The sequence below is a fragment of the Zootoca vivipara genome, chromosome 1 (assembly GCF_965207765.1).
Source record: "Zootoca vivipara chromosome 1, rZooViv2.hap1.1, whole genome shotgun sequence".
Lineage (NCBI taxonomy): Eukaryota > Metazoa > Chordata > Lepidosauria > Squamata > Lacertidae > Zootoca > Zootoca vivipara.
In genome coordinates, this window is record NC_142582.1 from 58,604,955 (window position 1) to 58,631,390 (window position 26,436).

A 26,436-nucleotide genomic window follows, 5' to 3' on the forward strand; every position below is an offset into this window, starting at 1 on the left:
AATACAGCTTTTGGTTAATACTTGCTTGGCTCCTGATCTCATGGTCCATTGAAGTAAACCGGAAAATAATACCCACCGGCTTTTGATCCTCTGTATATCTGTGCTTTAAAGCGCACAATTCCGTATTTAGCTCTCTATTCTGTTGCATGTGCAGTTCTTAAAGACGCGAACTGTTTTTCTCTGCAAATTGTCTAATATTGTTCAGTTTCAAATAATGGAACAGTGGTTAGAGGAACACATTATTGAGTCCTTGGTTCTGTTGTATCTCTGACCCTTTGAGATACTTTATCCTTTTTCCATTTGCAAAATGATGATAACAATACTGTATGGTTTCAGCAAAGTTTGAAGCAGTAACATCCATGAAACCTGTGATATGCAAGGAGGGTAGGGAGTTATTTTGGCTGATGATATACAGAATGCAAAACCTGTGCAACTAGCCATTATAGGATTCAGCGAATTGCTGAGAAAGATTTTGAAGAGCAATATCTTCTTGCATGTGAATCCTGAAACATTGATATTCAAAACTTACCAGGAGGGCATGGCTTACGTAAAAGATAGGTGCTCAATGGAATTTCCCAAACATCCCAGGGCAAATAGATATGCAGCAGTCAGTGGTGCTCAAAATTTATGAAAACAGGTAGAGCACAGGGTAAGAAGACCCACACATGTATGCATCACATAAAATCCAGAGCAAGAGGCGGACAGGATTTCCGAATGGTTTATGAGATTAGTATGGCTTAGAAGTCAGCAGCAGAAAACGGCCTGGAAAAGATGGGAGTGTTTGGATGATTTGGGAACTGTGGCACTGCAGGGAAATTTTAGAGCAAACATGCACAACTCATGACCTATAAGGCTGAATGTAGCAAACTACCCATCTATTGTCGCGTCCAAGGTACCAGTACTTGACAGGCTCCCTGTTTTCACATTTCTGAGCAGGTAGCAGCTTAAAAAAAATTAAGGTTAAATTTGTTGCTGGTAGTTGCATTCAGCTTGGTGAGTCAAAGGCTACACAGGCCTGTACTAGGAGATATACAATACCATAGCAAATACAACACATGGTAAAAGAAGAGGAGCTATGGTAGCTTTTCTTCTTTCACCTTCAGAGAGTAGCTGTTTTCTGCTGAATTGGCAGAATTCCAACAAGGGCAATAAGACCCTAGCGAAGCCCTGTATGGAAGTACATACATTCCCAAAATTTGTGTGTGTGTGATGTGAAGCTGTTTAGATAGCTAGAGATATTTCCCTGTCCTACTGAAGCATGAGGATTGCCCACCTCATTCAGGGTAGCCCAATATTGATGTAATGACCCACGTGTTCCTTGAAAATGGTGTTCCTTGTGCCCATTAAGGACACAATATGTCTGTACAATGAAGGTTCTCCATAAGCTGCAGCACAGTGAACAGAAATGTGCCTCCCTGTGATAGGCAGAACTCGCCTTGCCCAATTGATAGGGAAACGCAAAATAGCCAAGGAAAAGAGGGATGCATGCATTGCAAATTAACTTTGGTATGCAGTGACAACACACATAGGTTTTTGGTCATGTTCCTCAATCTCTTTGCTGCCTTACTCGGACAGATTTAGCTTAATTGCTCCAAGAAAAATTATGAGCTGCAATTTAAGCCTCTGTTTTAGACTCCTTTTAAAGTGGGGGGGTGGGGTGGGGTGGGTTCTTACCTTCGCTTTGTCCTTTAGACATATGTCACTGTGACTTCTGCTGTCAAGTGATGCTTGAAAGCAGTCATCCTTCCCCTTCTTTGGGCTTTTCACCACGTAGCAATAATATTTTAAATATTTCCAGCAATTGTATCATAGCTTTTAATGATTATTTTAAGGTGAATAATTTGTTGGTGACAGGTTTAGCTCACTGAAAATCTTAACGAAGGTTGGTGATCAGATTCTGATTTTGCTCTTGTTTTAAAATGAGCCTAATTAGTTTATTATGATGGTGCCAATCATCCCATGGTAGAAATAAATTTGGTACCTCAGATGGAAAATACAAGAGATGTCTTATGGAAGGAAAAAGTACAATATTTCCAGTAAATGATCATGTATAGATGGGGAGGGGGAGGAGTGTCACTACGGTGCTGCTAATGCAGTGGTTTGACTTCACCCCCCAGAGGCACGCTCCATTGTCTCTTGACGGATGCCAACCAACCATAGCTGGGGGTGGGAGGCTGTGGTCTCCAGATGTTGTTGGATTACAACTCAGTCTCCACCATCCCTGACTGTTGGTCATGTTGGCTGGGGCTGATGGGAGCTGGAGCCCAACAACATCTGGAAGGCCACAGGTTAGACACCCCCTTTGTAGGGGGAAGAGGGGAAGACAAATATTGGTTTGCTAGCTGCCTTCCTCCTGCACAAGTATTGGGTGCAACAGCTTCCTCACTTGTACAATATTTGAAGTTGAATAGTTAGCTATAATGATACATATTTTGACCACTTCAGGATACAGTATTAGCCTTTTTTAATCCTCCCTTTCTCAGTTGCTCCCAGAGTGTACCAGATTCTGCTTTGTGGACTGCAAAAAAGCTAGAGTAATTCTCACAGTCCACAGCAATTGGATCATGCTGGACTGATAGCATATCAGAAGAATAAGCTATAACCCAGTAGTTGGTGTTTTTTTTTTTTAATCTAGCGATGGGAACATAAAAATGGAAGCATCCCATATTTGGAAGTAGAAGCAGTTGTTAAATGCTTATAATTTGAGCATAATGAGAGCATTTCACCAGAGGCTTATCATTCAGCGAAGGAGTGAACAAACAGGAGAATGAGATCCGTAGTTGTAAGATGCATAAATCATTAGATTGATTTGAACATCTGGGTATAATGTCAAGATCTTGAATTGCTTTTATGTGCCTTCTGGAGCTAGTGCTGATGTAATGCTGTGCTTTACCACCACATTCAAGTCTGGGAAAGGTCTGCAGAGTAACATGCTTTTTAGCTTCTCCCCTCCCCACCCCAATCCCTTCACAGCTCCTCACTAGCAGGAATTCTCTTTCCCTTGCCTCACTGGTCATAACTAGAGTTAAGGATCTCATTGGCACCAGATTTTATCATAACTAGCAATAACTAGGTTTCCTTGCAATCGGGATTTACGAACTAGCTTTAAATCCTGGTAAAAGGTTACTCCAGTTAGTGCTAACCACAGTTAGTTACTGGTGTTAATCTACACCAGACCCCAGCTTCGGAACTCTTTAAGGGATTTTTTCCTTCCTCTCATCTGTGAGATCTACAATTATAGACCCCACACAGAAACATCACCTTTGTTTTGATGTATCTGTTTCTTTATATATCATGCCAGGAGCAGGGGCTCTATAAGAATTACACAGTGCCTCTGGAGTTGCAATCAGACCAGAAGGGTTGTCAGCTCTGCTGATATCCCTGTAGTCTCTTTTATTTCCTCCTGTCAAGAGCCTACAAATTCTGCTATAAACCATTTGGAGTAGTTAGAGCACTGTGGGGTGATTTTCTCTCTCCATCAAGATCCTAGTAGCCCTTTCTATCATCTCCAGTGCAAATTCTATTAGTTTTGGATGAAATGTGATGCCAGCAGGCAGTCAATTCAATATTATAGCTTTTGCTGGGTTGTTGCTGCCTATTCAGTCAAGCCAGGGTTAACTACTTAGCTACTTTTTTAATGCAGTTCATTAGGAAATAAGAGTGAATCATCAGTGGTTGGCTAAGTGATTCCCCTTTTGGTTTTTTTTGGGGGGGTGGTGGTTTTTTTGGTGTGTTTTGCTTGCTGGGAGGGGACACAATAACACTCTGTAACAAGTGGAGGATGATTTGTCATTCAACAAGGAAAGCCTCATCAGCCTAACGGTGGCTTTCTTGTTTCCTATTCTATAGAAAACAGTATCATGTTTCGTCTTATCTCTTCTTTTTTTATTTACTCAGCATGGAATATATTTGTTATATTGGGCTGTATATAATAAGGCAGTCATATTCTGTTGAATAGAAATCCTTACCAATTGTGAAGTGCATCTCCTTTGACTTTCATAGGTGTCTTTATCTTATGGAGTCCAGGAGTGACACACACAGAGACCAAGAGGTCATTGATGCTAACTGAGGAAACACTGGGCCTGAACACCATCATTTCTCTCAAGCTTCTGAGTCTAGATCCCCACAGTTCATAGCTGCCTCCATCCTAGCTTAGTTTCATCAAGGAACTGATAAACTTGTGTCCAAGAGCTGGTGTGTTAACATAAGCAAAATCCCTGGTAGAGATGACAGAATGTTGGACTTTGGAGCAGATGCCCCACTAAGGTTTTGTGTACTCCACAGCAAGAGGTCAGAGCCAGAGAAGTGTAGTCTGGATCAACAATTGTTTTGCTTATTTGTGTTACGTTGTCAAGTTAGATTTTTTTCATTGCACTTTAATATTGTGTTCAGAAGCTGTTTTATGGATATTTTATTTTATTTTCTCTTTGTGTATGTTTACATAATGAGTACAATTTGCAGTGTGTGTTTGTGTTTGAATGGTCCTGACTTTTTCCATGTTGTCTTAGTGCTCAATAATCATTTCTGTTTTTGAGATTCTCTGTGGAACACATAATGTGCTCTTTGTCCTCTGTCCATGGTTCTGAAACAGCTCTCACTGGCTTCCCTTGCTGAAGTGCACCCTCGTGGCTCACCTGTAGATTTGGGGAGAGGGTGGCGCCATGGATTAGACCACAACGCCTCTTGGGCTTGCTGATCAGAAGGTCGGCAGTTTGAATCCTCGCAACGGGGTAAGCTTCATAGAATCATAGAGTTGGAAGAGACCACAAGGGCCATCCAGTCCAACCCCCTGCCAAGCAGGAAACACCATCAAAGCATTCTTGACATATGGCTGTCAAGCCTCTGCTTAAAGACCTCCAAAGAAAGAGACTCCACCACACTCCTTGGCAGCAAATTCCACTGTCGAACAGCTTTTCCATTGGTCTGTCTCAGCTTCTGCCAACCTAGCAATTCAAAAGCACAGCACACCAGTGCAAGTAGATAAATAGGTACCACTGTGGTGGGAAGGAACATTTCCATGCGCTCTGGCTTCTGTCACAGTGTTCCATTGTGCCAGAAGCGGTTTAGTCATGCTGAGCACATGACCCGGAAAGCTGTCTCTGGACAAATGGCGGGTCCCTCGGCCTGAAGCAAGATGAGCAACGCACCTCATAGTCACCTTTGACTGGACTTAACCATCTAGGGGTCCTTTACCTGTTTTACCTATCTGCTTTATCATGATAGGACAATAGGATGTACACAAAATTATATCAGGTGTGTTTGCATAAGGGCAATCAAAATTTGATACAGGGTATCATCCTTTTTTAAATTAACTTCCAGGTTTTTTGGTTGTGGCCCTCCCCCAATGCTTATACTGTACAGGGGAAAAATAGTTTTGAGGAGTGCAGTTTGCAACCTTCTGTATGCAAACTTTCTCTTACAAAGTGAGCACGGTTGCATCAAAGTTGATAAAGGAATTTATCAGTCTCTTATGTTCTGGTGCCCTTCATAGTCGGGGGTGAGGAACTTCCGGCCCTTCTGATGCTGTTGAACTACAACTGCCATCAGCCACAGTCAGCATATAGACAGATGTCAGGAATTATGGGAGCTGTAGCCTAGCAAGCTTTGGAGGGCCACAGGTTCCCCATGCATGTCCTCAGTTATTTCCCAGTATCTCAACAGGTTTGCAGCTTATCAGATTTGCTATTGACTATTCCTCCCCTTCTCATCAGTTAACTGTGCCAGACTTGAGTGCCTTGAGGGAGGTGAAGCTTTCCAAGTCCCTACAAGAAGCCCTTTTGCCACTGACATTGCTCTAAAACTGAACAGGCTTTGTGACATCATACCACTGGTAGGTGTCTTAGTATGAAGCATCGGAAACCAAGATTATACATTATACCCAATGTGACATTTTTAAATACCTGCAAACTTCATCCCCAAAGAGAAGGAACAACTGTACCCTTCTAGAACGATTGTCTAAAACACATTCCATGTGTGAATGTAATACACATCTGAGTACATGCTGCTAGTGTCTCCGTGCGTTGCTCTGGCATCTTAAAAGAAGGGTGGCAAAATGCCATGCCATGGGGACTCATAAATTGATTATGCTCAAAAGGTTTTTAATATCTCTCTGCCAACTTCTGAATGGAGGGCAGAATCAGCATCTCCAAGACATCATAAGCTACACTTCTTCTACAAACATGTATGGGACCCTGAGAGCTAAGAGCTGGTTTAAACAAAAAGGTTCAACTTGTGCCTTCCAGTGAATCTATTTATCTGCTTTCCTGCTCTTCTGGACTGGCTTCAAAAGTCTGTCGGATGCTTGAAATGGCTAAAGGCAATCTGTTGAACTGCCTTGAGAAGTCCTCACTAATACTCCCCCCATGTGCAAATCTTCCTCCAAACCTTTATAAAGAGTCAACTGAGGGTTCTTAACTGAGAGGTGACAGTAAGCCTTGCCAGCTGCTGGCTCAATGACTTCAGTAAGGGTTGTTTCAAACAAATCATAATAAACATTGGCCATAGTTTGTCAATTCAGATAACATGACAATCTGATATGCAAAAGCTGCATCAGTGCAGAGAAGGAGGAGGGTGTGAGTCCAAGGCTCACCTGGGCTTACCTAGGTAAGAGTTTCTGAGTCCCAATTGTTTATCAATGACAGTGAATGAGAAAGGTTCTTCCAGCACAAATTAGGCCATTGAATTGAAGAAAACCTGGGGAGGAAATGAGGAGCTTTGTGAGTGACAAAAACTGTGAGCTCAGTTCTGGTACTGAAAACAAATCCCTGGGCTGAGCATGTGCTCTAAGGTGTCTTGTTCCTCAATTCTAAGTGTATGTCTGGCTCCACAGCTGCTTTTAATCATTTGTTTTTCACTTTTAGTTAAGTGTGATGTACAAATGCAGCCATGTTACAGCATTCTGCAAGTCTTTATCTGCAAGAAAACTCACTTGATCAGCACATTTCCTAACCCATAAGTGACCATGCTTTGAAGTAGATTTGCTAACTGCATTCGCAGCAAGTTTTGTTGCATAAACATCTGTTTAAAAAGTCACTGAATGAAGAGAAAAGGAAATGTTTCTAACAGATTGCTTCATTCAGCATGGTTGAAGATAGGCCTTCAAAAATGACCTTTTTCCAAGTTACTTTTGAATATCTGTCATGGCTGCTATCTACTAAAAACAGATACCTGGGACAATGTGTTTCTAAACCAATAGCTGCATATTCCTCTGTCTCATTGCAGGCTCCAAACAAAGCTCTCATCAACTGTTCTTATTACTTGTTATAAGAGAGAACCTTTTATGTGCCCATAGTGCTCATTCATCATGTTGGACAAGATTTATCTCTGGAAAACCTAAATAAAGAATTGGCATGGTTCTCCTTTAGCCAATCCATTCACTTTCTCACCTAGTAGCATGTATGGGTTTTTCTGTGTACAAAATTTTAAAAATGAACTTATTTCCTGGAGATTAGGTACTTTTGGTGATTTGTTCTATTACTGTTCATATAAATAACAAAGTTATACTGTATATATAAAGACAAAGTTACAGGAACCCAAGTTAACATGAATGATATCATTAATAATAATTATAACAACATGAACAGCTATACATGAGGACATGTGTAGATATTTGTATATGGACTACAAAATTTCAAATACAAATTTTCTGCCACTTCCTTTAGTACTTCCTTCAGCAACAACAGCATACTGGTATAACTTACTCCTTGCCTGGGACTCTAAATTTCTTCACTTTTGGATTACAGTCTTTTGAGCCACAGCTTTCAGATTGAACTCAAATGATTAAAAGTTCATAGAAGATTGAAAGAAGATTAATAGGAATAATACATTCCTGAAAGAAAGAGGCATTGCAAGGGATTTATGGCCACCGTCTACAAATTATTCTCCATTGTGCTTCTGAAGAAGTATGAAATGAGTTAACAATCCTAGTGTTCTCATCAGTTTATCATCTGTATTGTTTGCAGAACATCTTTGGTAAATAGTTGTCATGGCTTTGAGGATAGTCATGTTCTCTTACTTTTTGGAGCAACAATTTTTCCGAAGATATTTTTCAATGTAATGCACTTTCTGAAATTTCAAAGAGCCACATTTTTCAAAGCTTCTGCTTGCTTTCCTTGTGTCTCTCCCTCTCAGCACACATCTGAGAATCCATCAGTGCCACCTTTATTCACCTGCTTACCTCAAACTTCCCTGAGTTGAGGGGGGGGGATCTGCAGGGCAGCCTTTTTAGGTTTAAGATACTATATACACACTTGGTTTGGTGACAGAAGGGAGGACTCTTGTGCCAGTTGAGATCAAAAAGAGGTGGTACTGTATATACTAATCAACCATCTGAAATTAACAAGATTCAGTCACTAGACATCAAAATTTTTGGGTACATGCAGTTGTTGCAGGCTAGTGTTTTAGTTGCAATACAACAGCTATAAGTGATAGTTGCTCTCTTTAGTGGCATGGCCTAATTTTTATTATGACCTGAAATATCAGTCTTAATGAATTCTTTCACAGATTCTTCATGTTCTCTCTGTCTGTTTTTAAGGGTGGGAAGGAAGATTTAGGAAAATAAGGTTTCTTTAAGTGTCTGTTGTCTGAGGAGAAAACTTTGCTGCTTTAGGATCTCTGCAGCATGTGGGGAATTGGGAAATACAATCTGGGGCACATATCTCTTGGATATATAGTTCACTGTGTAATCCCAAGGGTGGGCACATGACAGCAAGAGGGTCAGCTTTAGGCATTGCCCAGAGGAGCATGTGCTTTGGATGTTGGGAGGTAGATAGGTGTTTGGGGTCCTGAGAAACTAATTGGAGCTCCCTTACCCCTCTGCTAGAGGAAGAACACAAAACCCTGAAGCTGCCTATGACCACATAGCTGCCAAGTTTTCACTTTTCTCGCGAGGAAGCCTATTCAGCATAAGGGAAAATCCCTGTAAAAAAGGGATAACTTGGCAGCTATGCTATGACCAGGGCTGGCCAAAGACATTTTTGGTACTTGTGGCAAACTGCAAAATGGTGCTCCCCCCTCTCCATCAGGGAAGAACAGGTGAGATCTATATCAGGAACAAGTGGGGAATAAAGGTATTCATTGGGATCTGCTGCCCCTGTCAACTAACCTCGCCTCATGGATGGGCCAGCCCCTCCCTATGACTGGTTTGGGTGAGTCTGGAAGTTGCAGTAGAACCAGAGAGGCATAGCTGTCAAGTTTTCCCTTTTCTCACGAGGAAGCCTATTCAGCATAAGGGAATTTCCCTTAAAAAAGGGAGAACTTGACAGCTATGCAGAGAGGAGTGGCTACTTTTGGGCAAGGTGACAAAAATGAAATCTTCCAGCCAGCAATAGTGACATCCACAAACTGCATTAGGAGAACTATGATTTGGATTTGCATGGTGTGGTATCAGAGATATCATATTCCAGGATTTGGGCTTGAATGGAGGAAAACATCAGCGTGGTAGATCTTCTTACCAAGAGGAAGCAAATACATTTAACTCAGCAATGGTTCTCCAGGGATTCAGAAAGAAGTTCCCCCCCCCCCAGTCCTACCTGGAGATGCTGACAACTGAACCTGCGACCTTTCTGCATGAAGAACGTGTGCTGTACCGTTGAGCTATGGCCCTTCCCTGAAGGTTTGTTTATAAGAGTCTCATTGAGTGCCTTTCCCCAGAGAAATACTTGCTATAGCCTTCTAATCTTAGCCTCTGTACCATTGATGCTTGTCATGGAAACACTGAAAACTCTGGCTGTACAAAATAGAAGATAAAGAAGAGCTTCTGGTGGATCTCTTGCTCTGGAGCACTATTTAAAGGAGGCCTGGCACATTTAAGATCTCTAAAGCTTTACACTGTGTACCTTGGCAAGCTAATCTCCATCAACTCAGTATAATCAGGTAACAATTAACCTTGTGACCAGGCTGAAGCGGGTTTGGCCTCTGTTAATCCAGTTAGTCAAGCATCGAAGAGACGGCTGTGGCTTTGGTTAACATGTAATACATTTAGTTAGTGCAATAAGCATAAAACAGTTTCTTGCATAAAAGACACAAAGACAACATGGAAAATGGGGGTATGTGATACTTTGCTTTAGGTGTTTTTTCCCCTCTTGGGTGTGTGTGATGATGATGAAAAGCCAGTTGGAAAGAATTAGTGTCCAAAATCTCAGACCAAGATTTTCAAAACTAACTGCTGTGTTCTGTATATCTGTCTCAGGCCTTTTAAATGTTCAGCCTTTTTCTTTTCAGAATATACTTAGCACTATTTTCTGAATGAATGCAATCTGGAGCAATGTTGTCCAGTTTAGTTTGCATTTAAGACCTGTTTATATCAATGTGAACTACTTGGCTTTGTATCTGTAGTAATTGAACCCATTATAGGGATGTATATCTGCGACTGAAAGAGGGATTTAGTGTACTGACACTGGGAATAAACTTCTGCCTTTGCTGGATCTTTGTTCAAACAGATTGAATAATGTGTACATTTGATTTGCAGTGTGGCTGTTTCTGGTTCCTGGATCCACACAGTGATAAAATTAGAAATCTACAAACCACCACCTCCTGTGCATTCTGCATAATTACAACAGAGGTTTCTGAAGGCTGCTGTTAATTTTTCAGTTTGATCATAGAATCGTAGAATTGGAAGGGACCCCAAGGGTCATCTCATCCAATCCCCTGCAATGCAGAAATCTTAACTAAAGCATCCATGACATATGGCTATCCAACCTCTGCTTAAAAACCTCCAAGGAAGAAGAGTCCAGCACCATCCAAGGGAGTTCTTCCAGATGTTTAGTCAGAATTTCTTTTCTTGTAACTTGAAGCCATTGGCTTGCAGCCTAGCCTCCGGAGCAGGAATAAACAATCTTGCTCCATCTTCCATGTGACAGTCCTTTAGACATTTGAAGGTGGCTGTCATATTTCCTCTCAGTCTCCTCTTATCCAGGCCAGTCATACCCAACTCCCTCAACCATTCCTCATAAGGCTTGGTTTCCAGTCCCTTGATCATCTTGTTCACCTTCCTCTGTACTCTGCCGTGTCAATATCCTTCTTCAATTGTAGTGCCCAGAACTGGACACAGTACTCCAGGTGTGGTCTGACCAAGGCAGAATAGAGTGGTACTTTGACTTCCCTTGATCAGGACATTATACTTCTGTTGATGCAGCCTCGAATAGCATTAGCTTTTTTTGCTGCTGCATCACACTGTTGATTCATGTTAAGCTTGTGGTCCACCAAGACCCCTGGTACTACTGGCAAACCAGGTGTCCCCATCTTATATTTGTGCAGCTGGTTCTTCCTGCCAATTGTAGAACCTTAATATTTGTCCCTATTGAAAGTCATTTTGTTAGCCTGGGCCCAGTTCTGCAATCAGTTAAGGTCATATTGATTACTAATTCTGGCTACCCATCCCAGGTTGGCATCATCTGCAAATTTGATTAGCATCCCATCAATTCCTTCATTCAAGTAATTTATATAGATGTTGAACAAGAACAGGCCCAGGACAGAACCCTGTGGCACCCCACTTGTCACGTTTTTCCAGGTTGATGAGGAATCATTAGTGAGCATTCTCTGGGTTTGGTCAGTCAACCAGCTACAAATCCACATCACAGTTACCTCGTCCAGTCCACATCTTACCACATTTTGCACTGTGTGCAAAAAAACCAACCCGAAAGCATAGATTTGGGACTGGAATTTATACCGAAGCATAGATTTGGAACTGGAATTTATACCTGAAAACTAAGCTGCTCTCTATTGATCATGAAAACTAATAAAATTAGGAGACCCTATCTCCTTATTTGCTTATTAATAAGTATTTTGGGATTTATACTGACTGTAGTATATAGAAATTAACGTTTGTCAGATTTTTAGATGATCATTGCAGACACAATATTTTGATAGGAAACTAACTCTGAACTCTTATCCTTAAGCTCTGATTAAAAATCTCCAAGCCTGCACTCACTATTATCCTATTATCACCGTAATTATGGATTCTGACTTGAATAGTTAGTTTTATCAACCCATAGATATTAATCATACAGTTGCCATGGACAACTGAACAGGGAAGACTAAAAAAGGCAATGAACCAATTCAGCACTGAACCAATTCCTATGTTTTATGTCTTAGGTGAGGGGCAAATGCTGTTAATTATCTTCCTGAGTGATGACATTACACAATGAACAGTTCCTCTAAAGAGGACTACCGGAGGGCTGTGAGTGTTTAAGTTAATTGTACTGTAACTTAAAATCAATTATCGGGAGAGAATTTCATCCAGTACCCTGAGAATGAGGCAGTGAGATCTGTGTATGTAATCCTAAATATGAATATGATTAAGGTCTAAAGTCACCCTGGAATAGTACAGCATCAAGGAAATATGCAGAAGAACAGCTTGAGTTAATGTATCATAAATGAATTGCTACCAGGCTAGTCATTTGGGGCTACTTTTTAGTACTTCTTGGAAACTAATTCTGACTTGCAGCAATGGGCTAGTCATATGCCAAAATGTACCATTAAAATCAGTGCAGCAGCTCACACAAAATGCTTGGCAGGTCCTCAATTATTGTTTCATTATTTCCTTCAGCTTTCCAGATAAAATTTATGAAAGCTCCCCCCCCCCGCCACCTGCTAGTTCAGTGAGTGCATACTTTGCTTTGAGAATCCAGGAAATGTGATGTGCCAGTCACAATAGTGCAAGGAAAAGAAAACACACACTCAGGAGCACACAGCCATCCTCTCTTATTGGAAGCAGCAAGGAACTTTTGACCAGTAGGTTAGAAACTGGGATAGTAAAGCTAGGAGCCAAATGGCTTCTGGGACCTGGGTTGTGGGCACCCAAACAGAATGCCTAGTCGCCACTGGGGTGGGGGTGGGGCAAAACTTTTTATTTATTATTTTGATAAGCATGAACTAATATGCAATTCATGTAAGTGACACAGTGTTAATATCATATTTTTAGCAGAAATTGTTAATACATGTTTAATTTGGTGCTTGCAATAAAAATATTGGTACTGTACTTCAGTTTTCAAAACACTCTACTCTTTATTGTTAAACTCATTAACATATTGTCTATCCTTAACATATACTTTGAGGCTTCAAAGCACATACATTTCAGTAATCCTTGAGTGTCAGCCAGGCGCAAAAAATGACACCCGGACTTTTTGAGGTGCTCTCAATTGGAGAATCTTTAGGTGCCAAATGTGCCTGGAGCCCTGCTAATTTCAAACCCTGCTTTTGACTCTCCACAAGTAGGAATTTAGGGTTTGGTTGCAGGTCTTTCCAGCCCCTCTCCTCTGCTGATTGGAAAACGCCCTGAGGTGCTCCTGCAGCCCCCGCTGTCCTGCACAGCTCTGGAAAAGGCATTTCCCTCCTTCTCCAGCATGCTCAGCGACATATACCAGATGGGACACAGGTGGCACTGTGGGTTAAACCACAGAGCCTAGGGCTTGCAGATCAGAAGGTCGGCGGTTTGAATCCCTGAGACGGGGTGAGCTCCCGTTGCTCGGTCCCAGCTCCTGTCAACCTAGCAGTTCGAAAGCACGTCAAAGTGCAAGTAGATAAATAGGGACCGCTACAGCGGGAAGGTAAACGGCGTTTCCGTGCGCTGCTCTGGTTCACCAGAAGCGGCTTTGTCATGCTGGCCACATGACCTGGAAACTCCCTCGGCCAATAATGCGAGATGAGCGCACAACCCCAGAGTCGGTCACGACTGGACCTAATGGTCAGGGGTCCCTTTACCTTTTATATGCACACTAGTCTTCTAGCATTACACAGTAAGAAGCGTGAGACATCGTAGAGCTAATCTACGTACGTATTTATTTACACACTATGTACAGACAAAGAATTATGGTGTCCTCTCTCATCAGCTCCAGGAGAGAACAGAACAGAAGTAAAAGATCCTCAGGGTCCCTTCCAACTCTACAATTCTATGCCTAGTATCCAAAAGGTCCCTGGTTCAATCTCTTGCATCTCCAGGTAAGACTGGGAATGTTGCCTGTTTGAAACCCTGGAGAGCTGTTACCAGTCCATGAGCTGCATGCTCTCATGTTCTTAATAGTACTAAGACCAGAGAAGCACTTTCATAGAGTCCTGTAATGTGGTATGGAATCCAGCAGCAAGAGCAGCACTTGCAGTGATTGTCGTTGGGAACCCGGTTCTTCCTCCTTAAAGCCATCTTTCCATCCTTTCTCGGTTGGATAGGGGGTTATTTGGGATTATTGTGGATTAGTATGGATGTGCAATGGCTTCAGTACTCCAGTACACAGCTCAACATTTATTTATTAAAATTGCACTTGAAACAAATGAAAGCAGTGCATAATAAGTGAAGATGATAATAAATGTCTGTAGAATTGACTACTAAACATTAATGAGCAGCAGGACTCTGATTACTCTCTAATTGCCAGCATTAGAGAAGGACAAAACACTATTGAGGCATCTGTACCATCCTTATCACAGTTGTGTAAATTTGAAAATGCCCAAACATAATGCAAACCCTCTGCTCTTTTTTATAAACTGTCTGTTGGAATTTTCATTATACAAATAGCTTCAGATAGATTAGCAAACCTCATTACAGCAGCATTTGTTGTTATTCCCTTCTATGTAACTTCGCCGTTAGCCAGTTCCTTGTCTTAACCCAGCATTTTCCTTCCAAATATTAGAAACAGAACAGAGAGATACCATATGAAGTGTGTGTGTAATAAACCATATCTGGCTGGCTGGAGGCTAAAGGTTGTTTAAAAGGAAAAGAGCAACCTGCATTTCCTCTCCCTCACCCCCCCCCCCGATTTCCCAGTATCTGAGCAAGTTTGTGGTTTATTAGATTTGCTATAGACTATTCCTCCCCTTCCTATTAAAAAGGGCTCCTCCACACTCTGCTTGTCCCAGGCCTAGAAAGCATAGGTCCTAGAGATTTTCCACTTGTCATGTGCTTTCTAGGCACACAAGTCTGAGAGATTTTCTCTTTCCCCCATAATTTTCCCCAGGAAAACCCACTCTTTAGCATAGAATTGGAGTAAATGCCAATCCATGGAAAACCTGGTTGACATTTGCTCTGATTCAGTGGTAAGGAGCGAGTTTCTCCAGGAGGAAGTGGTGGGACAGGTGGAAGTGTGGAGTGGACAAGCCCCGAGTGAAATAACTGTGCCAGACTTGAGAGCATGAGGGATGTGAAGCTTTCCAAGTGCCTATGTATGACAAGCCTTTTTGCCACTAACATTGCTTTAAAAATGAACAAGCCTCGTGACACCATGAAACTGGCAGGGGTCCTAGAATGAAGCATCTGAAGGCAAAATTATACGTTGTACCCGGGTGGCACTGTGGTCCAAACCACAGAGCCTCTTGGGCTTGCCAATCAGAAGGTCGGCGGTTCGAATCCCCGCAACGGGGTGAGCTCCCGTAGCTCTGCCCCTGTTCCTGCCAACCTAGCAGTTCAAAAGCACCTCAAAGTGCAAGTAGATAAATAGGTACCGCTCCGGCGGGAAGGTAAACGCCGTTTCCGTGCGCTGCTCTGGTTCACCAGAAGTGGCTTAGTCATGCTGGCCACAAGACCCGGAAGCTGTACGCCATCTCCCTCGGCCAATAAAGCGAGATGAGTGCTGCAACCGCAGAGTTGTCCGCGATTGGACTTAATGGTCAGGGGTCCCTTTACCTTTACCCATTTTAAATACCTGGAAGCTTCCTCTATCTATATCTTCCAGGGCATATATCTAAGGCACACTCCTGGTGTGACTGTAATGCAGAGCTGTGCACATGCTGCAACTGTCTCGGTGCACTGCTGTGGCATCTTGAAGCAGGGTGGTGAAGTGCCCTGAGGACTCGTAAGCTGATTGTGCTAAAAAAGTTCCTACTAGCTCTCTGCCACCTTCTGAATGGATCACTGACTCAGCATCTCCAAGGCACTCTTTTGTTGTCTTGTAGGATTATCAGGTCCAGACCTACAGACCCTGCCTGCAGTTTTAAATAACTTTGGGACAGAGAGGAAATATGCAACTGCAGCATCTCCCATGGATAGCAGTTTCTTTTACCTACAAGGTTCTTGGGCTGTAGTTGCACCATGTTGCATGTGGGAGGGAAAGTCAATTGATCTTTGATACTGTGGCCAGACTGTTTGAGAACAGAGGCAGGAGAGGAGATGCCATACATTCTCTTGCCACCCGGGAGCAAAGGCACGATCTCTTGAGTCTGAACTTGGTAATGTCGCTGCATATTTTCTTCCCCTGTGCCTTTCCCGCATTATGTATTTAGTGGCCTTCGTTAAAAGGCTGCTGCTGCTGGGGGTGTAAACTGTGGTGATGATTTACCCAGGGTGTAAACTGGCCTCTCTTTTTGAACATTCCAGCAGTAGCATCCTGTCCGTAGCAACCCAATAGCCTGGCAACTAGAAATGAATGCAGTATTCTCACCTTGAGTGTTTTTTGCTTTTAGTTCTGCTTGAGTCTCGGGACTTAAGTCCATGGTTGCATCTCCAGTATCCCCCCCTCCCCACACAAAAGCTGCTGGGTTCCGATGGGGCTGCAGTACTGGGCCAGGGCTTTCTCCTAGGACTTTTTCTTTTTGGTATCTCAATTGCTTCCCTAGAGATGCTATTTGCAGTGTGGGGATGGGTAGATACAGATAACTCATCTCTTTTTCCCTGCCCCTACCCCAATACATCAAACAGCTTAAATGAGGCAATTCAGATACCTGCGCACCCACAACCAATCAGCATGCTCTGCAGAAGAGGGCCTCCAGCAGGTACCATCTCACTAGGAGGTCCATTCTGTACAGTGTAGGAATCAGGCATTTGGGCAGTGGTACTTTTTGCCTTTCCCAACATGTCTTTGAAGTGGAGAGCTTTATCCCAGCCTATTTCAGTACTGGAGTCAAAACCATGTTTATATTTAAAAGTGCTCTAGTTGCTTTTTTAATTGCTACAATATTGTTTACATATGAGATGGTGTAATTGCTTTTGTTGCTGATGTGTTTAGTGTTCAATCACATAAAGGTATTTTATGGGAAATAAAAATAAAAGCAGGAGAATGCCATAGGCGGGAAGGATTCAGCTTCCCCCCCCACACACACACCAAACTCTGCATACTGCTGTCCTAATCTGATTCCACCCCACCCCCACCCCATTGCTTTTACTTTTAGGAGAGAAATGCAAGAGGTCCAGTTATGCATCTCTGTATTACACCAAGATTGACCACTAGAGGGACATTACAGTGACATTTTGGTTGGTCATACTGGTAATAAAGTGGCTTGGGAATTTTTCAAAACTGAAAGTGGCAGTTTCACCATTACCCATGAACACTGATGCAACCAACCCACCTCTTCCTCTGCTTAAGTTTATTTGGCAGATCTTCTTCTGAGAAAAGTTTATTTGGCGTGCAGGAAACCGGCAAATAGCACCCCAGGAGATGACATCCTCCTCCCTGCTGTGAAATAAGGGATAACAAAAAAGATCCCCTGTGTTGCAAACACAGCGGATAACCGACTGTTTCAATGTTCTTCCTCAGCAAGTAAAAAGTCCAAAAGGGTACACAGATCAAAGGCAGAAATTCTCACTGTACAAAATGAAGTCTCTAATATTAGAGATCAGTTACCTGAACCATATGTATCCTGTGTACCCTTTTGGACATTTTACTTGCTGAGGAAGAACATTGAAACAGTTGGTTATCCTGGAAGGACTGTCTTGCCGCTGTGTTTCGAGCACCAACATCCTTCAGCTCACTCCCTGCATAAGAGACTTACCTTGGAAGGCATGTTGCCTCAAGCTTGAATGATTCTTTGTGATGTTAAACTAGCCTAAAGATCCCTCACTTTGGGACACTTTCTTATACCGTATTAGTTGGTGTCACCATGTGTATATTGTACGTTATCTGATTGTAAATTAAGACATAATTCAGTAGTAATATAAAAGTATTATAAGTATATTATTAGCTTACAGTGTTGCTTTTGGATTGTCAGAGTGAAATAAGGGGTGGCACTTCAGCCCTGCCCTGCCTTGCTCCACTGACACCACTGGTTATACTGCTTGAATGTAAAGGAGAGTAGGGACCACCATCACTGATCTATAAAAGGAGCCTTAGACTTGTCTGCACCTGGCCGTCTTTGTACCAGTAGGAGACCTGGAGAAAGAGAGATGAGGGGAAACGAATTGCTTGCTGCAAGTGAGGAAACAGCTGCTTCCCCCAGCAATGTTTTTGGGTTAAGAATAAAATGGGGCAGAGGTAATAAAGCTGCAGCAGAACTGATCGCCTGTCCAGTCCAGCCGCTGCTGCCCCCCTAATAGAGAAGGGTTAGAGGGAGGAGCAGATGCTGAGCCTGTGGAGATGAGAGCCGATTATCTCAGCGTGTGCAATGCCCTGTTTTGGCAGTTGCCGTTTATGGCACCTGGCCACTGAACATCTGGCTTTTTCATCTGGTTGTTTTTGGATGAACAGTAGCATGTGTTTCCAAAGTCACCTTTGCTTGCCTCTTCCTTCACCCGTTTTCTAGTCTCTGCTAATTCAAGCTTCATCCAAACCCTTTCAGGCCAGATTTAGTTAATCAGATCATCACAACGGTATGGTCTTGTCCTTTTGCTTTGCCCCTGTGGTGGAGAAGCTGCCACAAAGCCAGAATTCTGTGCAGGTGCACAAAGACAGAGATACTGCTTGGTGATAAGCCATGGTTCGAAAAGCAGGAAACAGCTTTGTGAACCTATGCTCTCTTCTCTCTCCAAAGCAATTTCAAACTATTCTTGGTGATAACCAGAGCTTTGTATTTCGTAGGCACTAACACAAACTGGTTAGCACAAAATAAGTTACTTAGTAACCATGCTTTGTAAACCCACAAAACACATTCATATATCTGAGATCTTCTCCCTTACAAACATGTTCATACATTGAGATCAGCAAACAAAGCCCTCCTGGTTTCCAGACCACCGGGAGAAGGGTCTTTTTGGTGGTAGCACTGAGCATATGGAACAACCTTGTTATGGCTATATAGCACCCACCATCCATAGTATGTTTTAAGTGCGTGTTAAAAACTTAATTGTTTACCCTGGCATTTCCTGATGATTGATATTGACTGAACATGCTGTTGCCTACTGAAGATTTGGTTTTATTACTAGAATTATTGTGATATGGTTGTACAATAAGTTAGTCCTAATAAGGTTGTACATGGATTTCGATGTATAAAAAATGTTTTGAAATAATTAAAAAATACACAGGAAACGAACATGCCAGGAAGAAGCCTAAAACCGATCTCTCTAATATCTAGTTTTCTATCTGGAACAAATAGTTTTCTGTGGAGGAGCAACTGGTCTTCTGAAACCCAAAACTGCAGTCTGAACGAAATAGTGCTAGGTACAGGTTTATTACCTCAGAGAAGAACTAGGCCTATACCATTTTTACTTTCCCATTTAAGAGGATAGCATAAGGATTTTAAAGTAGAATGAGAAAGGCAGATAATGACTCTTGACCAAATGGCCTGTTAACAGTTTTAAGAGTGTTGGAAAGAATATGTAATTTAAGAAGGAAGTGTGAAGGTGAGATTAAAACTACCATAGCTCTATCAAGAGAACCAATTATAGAACTTAATGTAACCCTATTGTGTTGTTAGAAAATAATCAGATGTGGGTCTAATTAGATCCCATTTCTCTTTTACAAGGCCCAATACCTGTAAAAGAGTCCAGTCTTTGCCAAGTACTTTTCTAAAAATGTTCACTATAAATGAATTTGGCAGCTGTGGCTAACTTCAGTGGGTATTTCATGATAGGCAAGCTGGAATGTGGATGAGTCTGTTATTTGCTGAGAAGAAAGAAACAATGCAGTGATTAAATAGAGAGAAGGAAGATTTACACTTCAAGCACATTAATTTTTTCACACCCCTGCCCATTTTCTTCCTTAATTCTCTTGGGCTGGTTTCCAGAAAAGCAAGGAGCGAGACCAGATTTCCTCCTTTAGGCAGTTTTCTCTTCAGCTGCTTGTTTGTTGGCCTGTACAATATAAGTCAGTGGTGGGGAACCTGTGACTCTCCAGATGTTCATGGTCCCTTCAACCCCAGCTGCATGGACCATGGCCAGGTGCGATGGGAGTTCAACAGAACCTGGAAGAGGCCACAGGTTCTCCACTCATGCTACAGATGAACAAACCGCATTGGACTTTGCTACTGGGGCTCCATAATTATACATGCCCCAAACTTTTGGGCTCAGTCTGCAGGCTTTACTTCTAGACCCACACTACACTTTGCCTTTAAGCACTGCCTAGTTTCCAGCAGTTTTTATTGCAAGGATTTCCAAATTTCCAAGCCTAGGGCTGCAATGGTAAGGATATAAAGAGCTCTGGGATTGGGCTGTCGGGAATTTGCTTCTCCGTTTGGGTGCAGAAAGTTTGCTTTAAGCAGCATTTTATTGCTTTGATGGTTTACAACTGATAATGAGCGCTAGCAAGTGATGAGTTTGGACATGGGAAGCACCTAGCCGAAACTTCAGTTCAGCAAAGGAAAGTTCATGAGGTGGTTCTGGGCACATGACAAATGCAAAAGTCTAACCTACTTCATGCTGGGTTACCTTGGGACATATTTTTTGTCATTTCTTTTAGCACAAACTGCACGCCACCTTACATTTACCAGTGCATTAATTAAAAGCTCAAAATACTTTTGAAATTGCTTTCAAAGCTGGCTTTGGAAATTCTGAACTTCTAATAAGAGTGAGCATCAAAGCAGCTTCTTCCACTTAGGTTCTCCTAGCAAGAACATATTCTGGAAGTGTGAGGAGTCTATAGAATGAGTACTTTTCCTTTCCTTTCCTTTCCTTTTGTTGCAAACTGATGTAGAAATGTGGAGAACCAGACTTGGCATGAAGTGCAAGTAATACATACATTAATAATAATAATTTATAACAATAATTAATAATTAGAAACTGAGAAATGCCCCCCCCAACTGACATATTTGACCATTCTCTCCTTGGTGCACTGCCTCCCTCTTTTGTCCTGACAGAAAGCAAGGGAGCAGCACAACACCAAGCCTAACATGTGCACAGCAACTGCCTCCCACAAAAGGGCCTTCCCCAACCTGGCACTTTCCAGATGTTTGGGACTGCAATTCCCTTCCACCCCAGGCCAAGAAAATGCAGTCCAAACCAAGTTGAGGAAGGCTGCCACAGAAAATTGATTTACTGGTGAAGTAAAGGGGGAGTTCTCCATTCCTTAAAGCTCTTCTATGCAGACCGAAACTTTTATCTAACAATATGATTTTAAAAACAAATTATTACATAACAGAACAAGTAAAAGCTATATCAACCAAACCACACTTTTGTCTTGGCTTCATGAATTCTTTTAATTTGACAGAGACCTGTGTGTTCTAGATAAGCAGTTGTGCTATGTGCGTGTAGCAAACCTGGGGGTCTCTTACATTATGTGCAAATATGTGGGAAGTTGATGAGGCTATACAGAACATTAACCTTCTCCTAGCCTGACCCTGAAGTCAGTTTGAAAGTTAAGGGATAAGGAAGCTGTAGCCCAAAAGGTGTGAATAATCCACCTTCGCTAACGTCATTGCAGAGGGAGATATATACTAACAGCAGAGCTAGGATTAGCTGACATTAGCGCAGGGTTTTGTGACTTATTTTCTTTCTAGGACAATCCCAGATTTTGCAGACGTGTTTGAGATCTATTAATACGCATTAAGGTGAAAAAGGAAGATTCTGAGATGCTGTTATCTTATGAAGAGGTGATGCTTTGGGGCTCACCATTGGTTGCTTGGTTACAAAGGAAGTATTGTGCCACTGCAGCTGATCTTGGGTTGGGGGCAGGGAGCTAAAGAGCCATTGCATTAGACTCTCTCTGCAACTGAGTGTATCAATGGCCTCCTGTACCCCTGTCTGGACAAATCTCCCCCATTCCCATGCAAAGCAAGTGAGATATGCATTGGTTTATATACCCCAAGGCAAGGTTGCATTTCGCTGGAATGGCACCTGTCTGGAGCTAAGAAGGTTGCAACCTGGAGATTTGCTTTATAACTTTAAAGCTACTGGTCAAGTGGGAAGCAGTACTACAGCCATGGCTACTCTTTGGAAGAATCTCTTCCCCTTTGTTTCCCTCCCATTCCTTTCACCCACCCCTTCCCTTGCATTAAGTAGGACTTGTGGGTATGATGGACAGTGGGCATGGGATGCTGAATGAAAGGATTGACAAGGAACATGCAGGAGAAGCTACTTTCACCTCTCACTTTATTAGTAGTGTTAAAGCTGCAGCTCAGATCTCCTGGTTGCACTCTGGCAACCTCTAGTCAATCATTGAGGAGGACTTTCTTGGAGAAAAGTAGCAGAGGCAAGCTTAGAATCTCTTGAGGATATGGGGAGGCATCTTAGTCATGGCTGGTGCTGTGAGAACTCCCTCTCAGCTGATGCTCTCTCTGTCTTCAGTTTCAGGGAGGCGTGTGGTCCTTGAGCACAGTCCTGTGTGATGCCTTGATGACCATGGATGTGATGCTGTGCACAGCTTCCATTTTCAACCTCTGTGCAATCAGCGTTGATCGGTAAGCTCCTTTGCCTGCCTTGGATTTCAGCTTTGGGGATTTTCCCAGCTTCGTTATATTCCTGTCCACCACTATCCACACATGCCTGTGTTCACATCCCAACACTTGAACAGCTTCCAGATGGATTTGAGTTCCATTCATAAACAACAACACATGAACTGCAGTAGGGGCCTCAGAAGGCATTTGGAAAAATTTGCCATCCTATAATAATACAGTTTGGATACATACCATCACTTTCAGATTAAAAACCTTCCTATCCCCAGGGTACAACTGATGAGGTAACTTCAAGAGTGGGGGGGTCTGATATATTCCATAGCATTTTCAAATCCTTGGATTGATCAAGACAATCCAGAGTTCTGGCACTGTATATTCTGAACTTGATATATCCTGGTCTGTCTACCCCAGTAGTCTTCAGCCTTTTCAGATCCAGGACTCACATTTAACCCAAACATGTATTTGGGGACCCATTTCTTTTTCTTTTTACCCATGTATTTGTAAGATGGTGTTGCTACTGCTGCAGCCCATCTTAGATTATGCCATGTCCTAGAAATGGGTCCCAATCCACCAGTTAAACCAGTGATCTATCCAATAGGGTCCCCTCTTTGAGCTGGTTGAGATCTTGGTGCTGAAGCTTGATCCCGTATGGTTGGTGCTGGTGTCAGTTGTGCTGGCTCTTGAGCTGGCTGGTCTGATACAATTGCACCACTTTATGTCTCTTCCACAGATTTCACAAATGGAAAGAAGGAATTTGAGTCCTGTGAAAGCAAAAGCCTTTGTTCAGTAGAACTGTTCCCTAGACTTCTGGCTGTCAACCAAGCTTATGCTGAGCCTGCATATGTCCGTATTACCTCTGGACCACAGAACTCATGTCTAAAGACTGAAAAGCTATAATTTTGTTGAACTAGTATACAACTATTCCATTAGCAAAAGTCAGAAGTCATTTTAGGTCATTGATTGATCATTGATTTACTGTTTTGTTTGGCAATCCACTTGAAAATAGTTTTAGCAAATTATTCTGCATTGATTCCTTGATATATATTATAAATTGGTCCAGCAAATGCTGGGTTTTTTTGTTTTTTTTATTAGTTTCAACAGTCCAACATGCAGCTTTGATCCATTCAAGGCAGCTGGTTCCTGATCACATGGGGAAACCTGAAAAACAATCAGCCAAACACACATAGAATCCCCCATCAGATCTCCCACCCAATTAGTGACAGACTGGTGTGGTGCTGGCAAGGATGCTGTGGCATAGTAGGACTAGTGCCATGGACCTTCTTTCCTCTCCATCTGTTCTTTCAGTGTGTGGAGGGATAACACCTGAAAGGCGCTACTCTAGGTCATCATAAGCTTGGACTGTGCTGACTGGGGTTGATGGGAGTTATTGTTCAACAACATCAGGAAAGCACCAGGTTGGGGCAAGCTACAACAGGCAATGGGGACTAGTGGGTACAGACAAAGACTTCAAAGAAAAGGTGGGTTTTGAAGGAAATAAAATGTTCTAGGAAACACTTCCCAGCATAAGGGCAGCAAGGGAGAAAACAAATTTCAGGGAATAGATTGATGGGAGCAGGAGAAACAAAGTCAGGGATATGTTTGATATAAGAACAGATTAATGGGCCAAAAGTTGTTTACCTCTGACAGTGTGTGTGTGTGTGTGTGTGTGTGTGTGTGTGTGTGTGTGTGCATGTGCATTCATACATCCTGGTTGGATTCGTAGAGCTTGGGTAGCCAACTTGGTGCCCCCATACACTGTTGGACTCCCTTAATCTCCCACCAACATCCCCAACAGTCAGAAGTGATGGGAGTTGGAGTCAACAGCAACAACTATGTTGGCCACCTGATGGTAGAGACTGAGGTGCTCTAGGCCATCCACTCCCACAAGACTACTCCCAGCTTCACCTTCTTCTTTGTCATTCCAGGTTCATTGCTGTCTCCATCCCACTGAACTATAACCGACGGCAAATTGACCTGAGGCAGCTGGTCCTCATCTCCACCACATGGATCTTTGCTTTTGCTGTGGCCTCCCCGGTCATCTTTGGCCTCAACAATGTTCCAGACCGGGACCCTACATTGTGTCAACTAGAGGATAACAACTACATTGTGTACTCTTCTATTTGCTCCTTCTTTATTCCTTGCCCTGTCATGCTGGTCCTGTACTGTGCCATGTTCCAGGGACTTAGGCGTTGGGAGGAAGCCCGGAAGGCCAAGCTGAAGAGCAGCATCTACTTGGGCAACAGGCCACTGTATTGTCCACCACCCGTCATTGAGAGGAACCAGGCTGAGGTCAAGTTGGAGGAGCGCAACCGATATACCTGCTCCGAGTACTCTTTTCCCAGGGACTACGTGACCAATGGGATTCAGACTGTGTCCTACCCACATCTCAGATACCCACCACATAAAGGACTCAAAAGGAAGCAAGCAAAGATCAATGGCAGAGAGAGGAAAGCTATGAAGGTGCTGCCGGTTGTGGTTGGTGAGTGTTCAAAGCTCAGTGGTTATTTAATAGGACTGAGAATCAACAGGGATTGGAAACAATTTAGAAGGTTCGTATTAACAGAAATGGGAAACAGGCAGTAACCAGTTGTGGGATTTGGGATTCTAATATGCAGACCATAGGGCACATCTACCCTAATTTTGTTTACTCTTGTTGTCTCTCTTCACCTCACAGTGCTGATAGCTGGTTAAACAAAAGCACTAAATTGATGGGATTGGGTGTTGCTTATCTAAGCAGCTGTGGCAGGCTGGGTCCTTTGTATGTCCCCCTACATGACCACATGCAGCAGAGGTTGGTTCATTAGGGCAAATGGGGCATTGTCCCACCTATCTCAGTCTGTCTTCAGCTAGCCCCTACCTTTCTAGAGTTCCCAGGGATGAGGAATTGATTGTTAAGCCATCCTGGAAATTGTGAGGGGAATAGCAAGGACTTCTAACAACTCTCAGCACCCTTAACAAACTATAATTCCCAGGATTCTTAGGAGGAAACTATGACTATTTAAAGTGGTGTTGTACTGATTTAAATGGGTTGACCATGAATTGTGCAACAGGAGACCAAACCAAGGCTTGTTTCTTCAGAGTTTTGTTTTGTTTCCCAGCAGCTCTTGCTATATTCCTTTGTAGCTTGGGGTCCATTTGGGGGTGGGGTAGCCCCCCCCCAAAACCAAAAAATGCTGTTAAGGTAAGGTGCTGGGTTCACATGTAGCACCAAGCCATAATTAAAACAAGGTTCATAAACCAACACTAACACACTCAGCAAGGTTTGTACATAACACTAAGTCATGGTTTAATAAAATATAATTTAATAACCCATGGTTAGCATAATGTGCAAATTAGACAAAAAAGGGGAAGATTTTGTGGGCACCTTTCAGAGAACATTTCTCTAAAACACCTTTTTCACATAAGAGTGTTTACCCACAAAAATCCAAATGAATCATATTCTAACTCTTCCGCCTGTTTGAAGATTTAGAAAAATATATATGACACACCTTTTGCTGCTGGATGTCTTGTTACAGGGATGAGGAACCTTTGGCCTTCCAGATGTTTTTGGACTACAACTCCCATTATCTCTGACCATTGACCATGCTGGTGGGAGTTGGAGTCCAACAGCATCTGGAGGGCCAATGATTCCCAAGCATTGTCCTGTTACAACTGGCCTGTGTGGCAGAGCAGTGCACAGCATAACTTTGTTGCTACAATTTGAATTTTTAAGTAGCAGGAATCTTTCCGCAAGTAACATATGCCAGTCATGCTTAATTTCTTGCATGATTCATTCATCCCCTCTGGGCTCTATCCAGACTCCGCCTTCAAGTCTGAGTCTCTGACAAAAGAGAAGAATCAGGGCTCCCACCCATAAATGACATTCTGCTTCTGAACATAAGTGCTAGCCTAGCTCTTCCATGAAGGGCTGTTAGGATCTCTTGCTTTATTCAAGACATGCGGAGATTCCCAGCTGTGTTGAGGAGCAAGGGAACAGCTCTA

At 42.7% G+C, this 26,436-nt stretch overlaps 1 protein-coding gene across 1 annotated transcript in view; it reads left to right on the forward strand.

Annotated features, from left to right (window-relative positions):
- Positions 1-26,436, forward strand: part of DRD4 (dopamine receptor D4) — a 34,658-nt gene that overhangs the window by 3,657 nt on the left and 4,565 nt on the right. The window contains exons 2-3 of the mRNA XM_035124091.3: positions 22,349-22,461; positions 24,381-24,934. Coding sequence (XP_034979982.2) covers positions 22,349-22,461; positions 24,381-24,934 — 667 coding nt within the window. The remainder of the gene's footprint in view (positions 1-22,348; positions 22,462-24,380; positions 24,935-26,436) is intronic.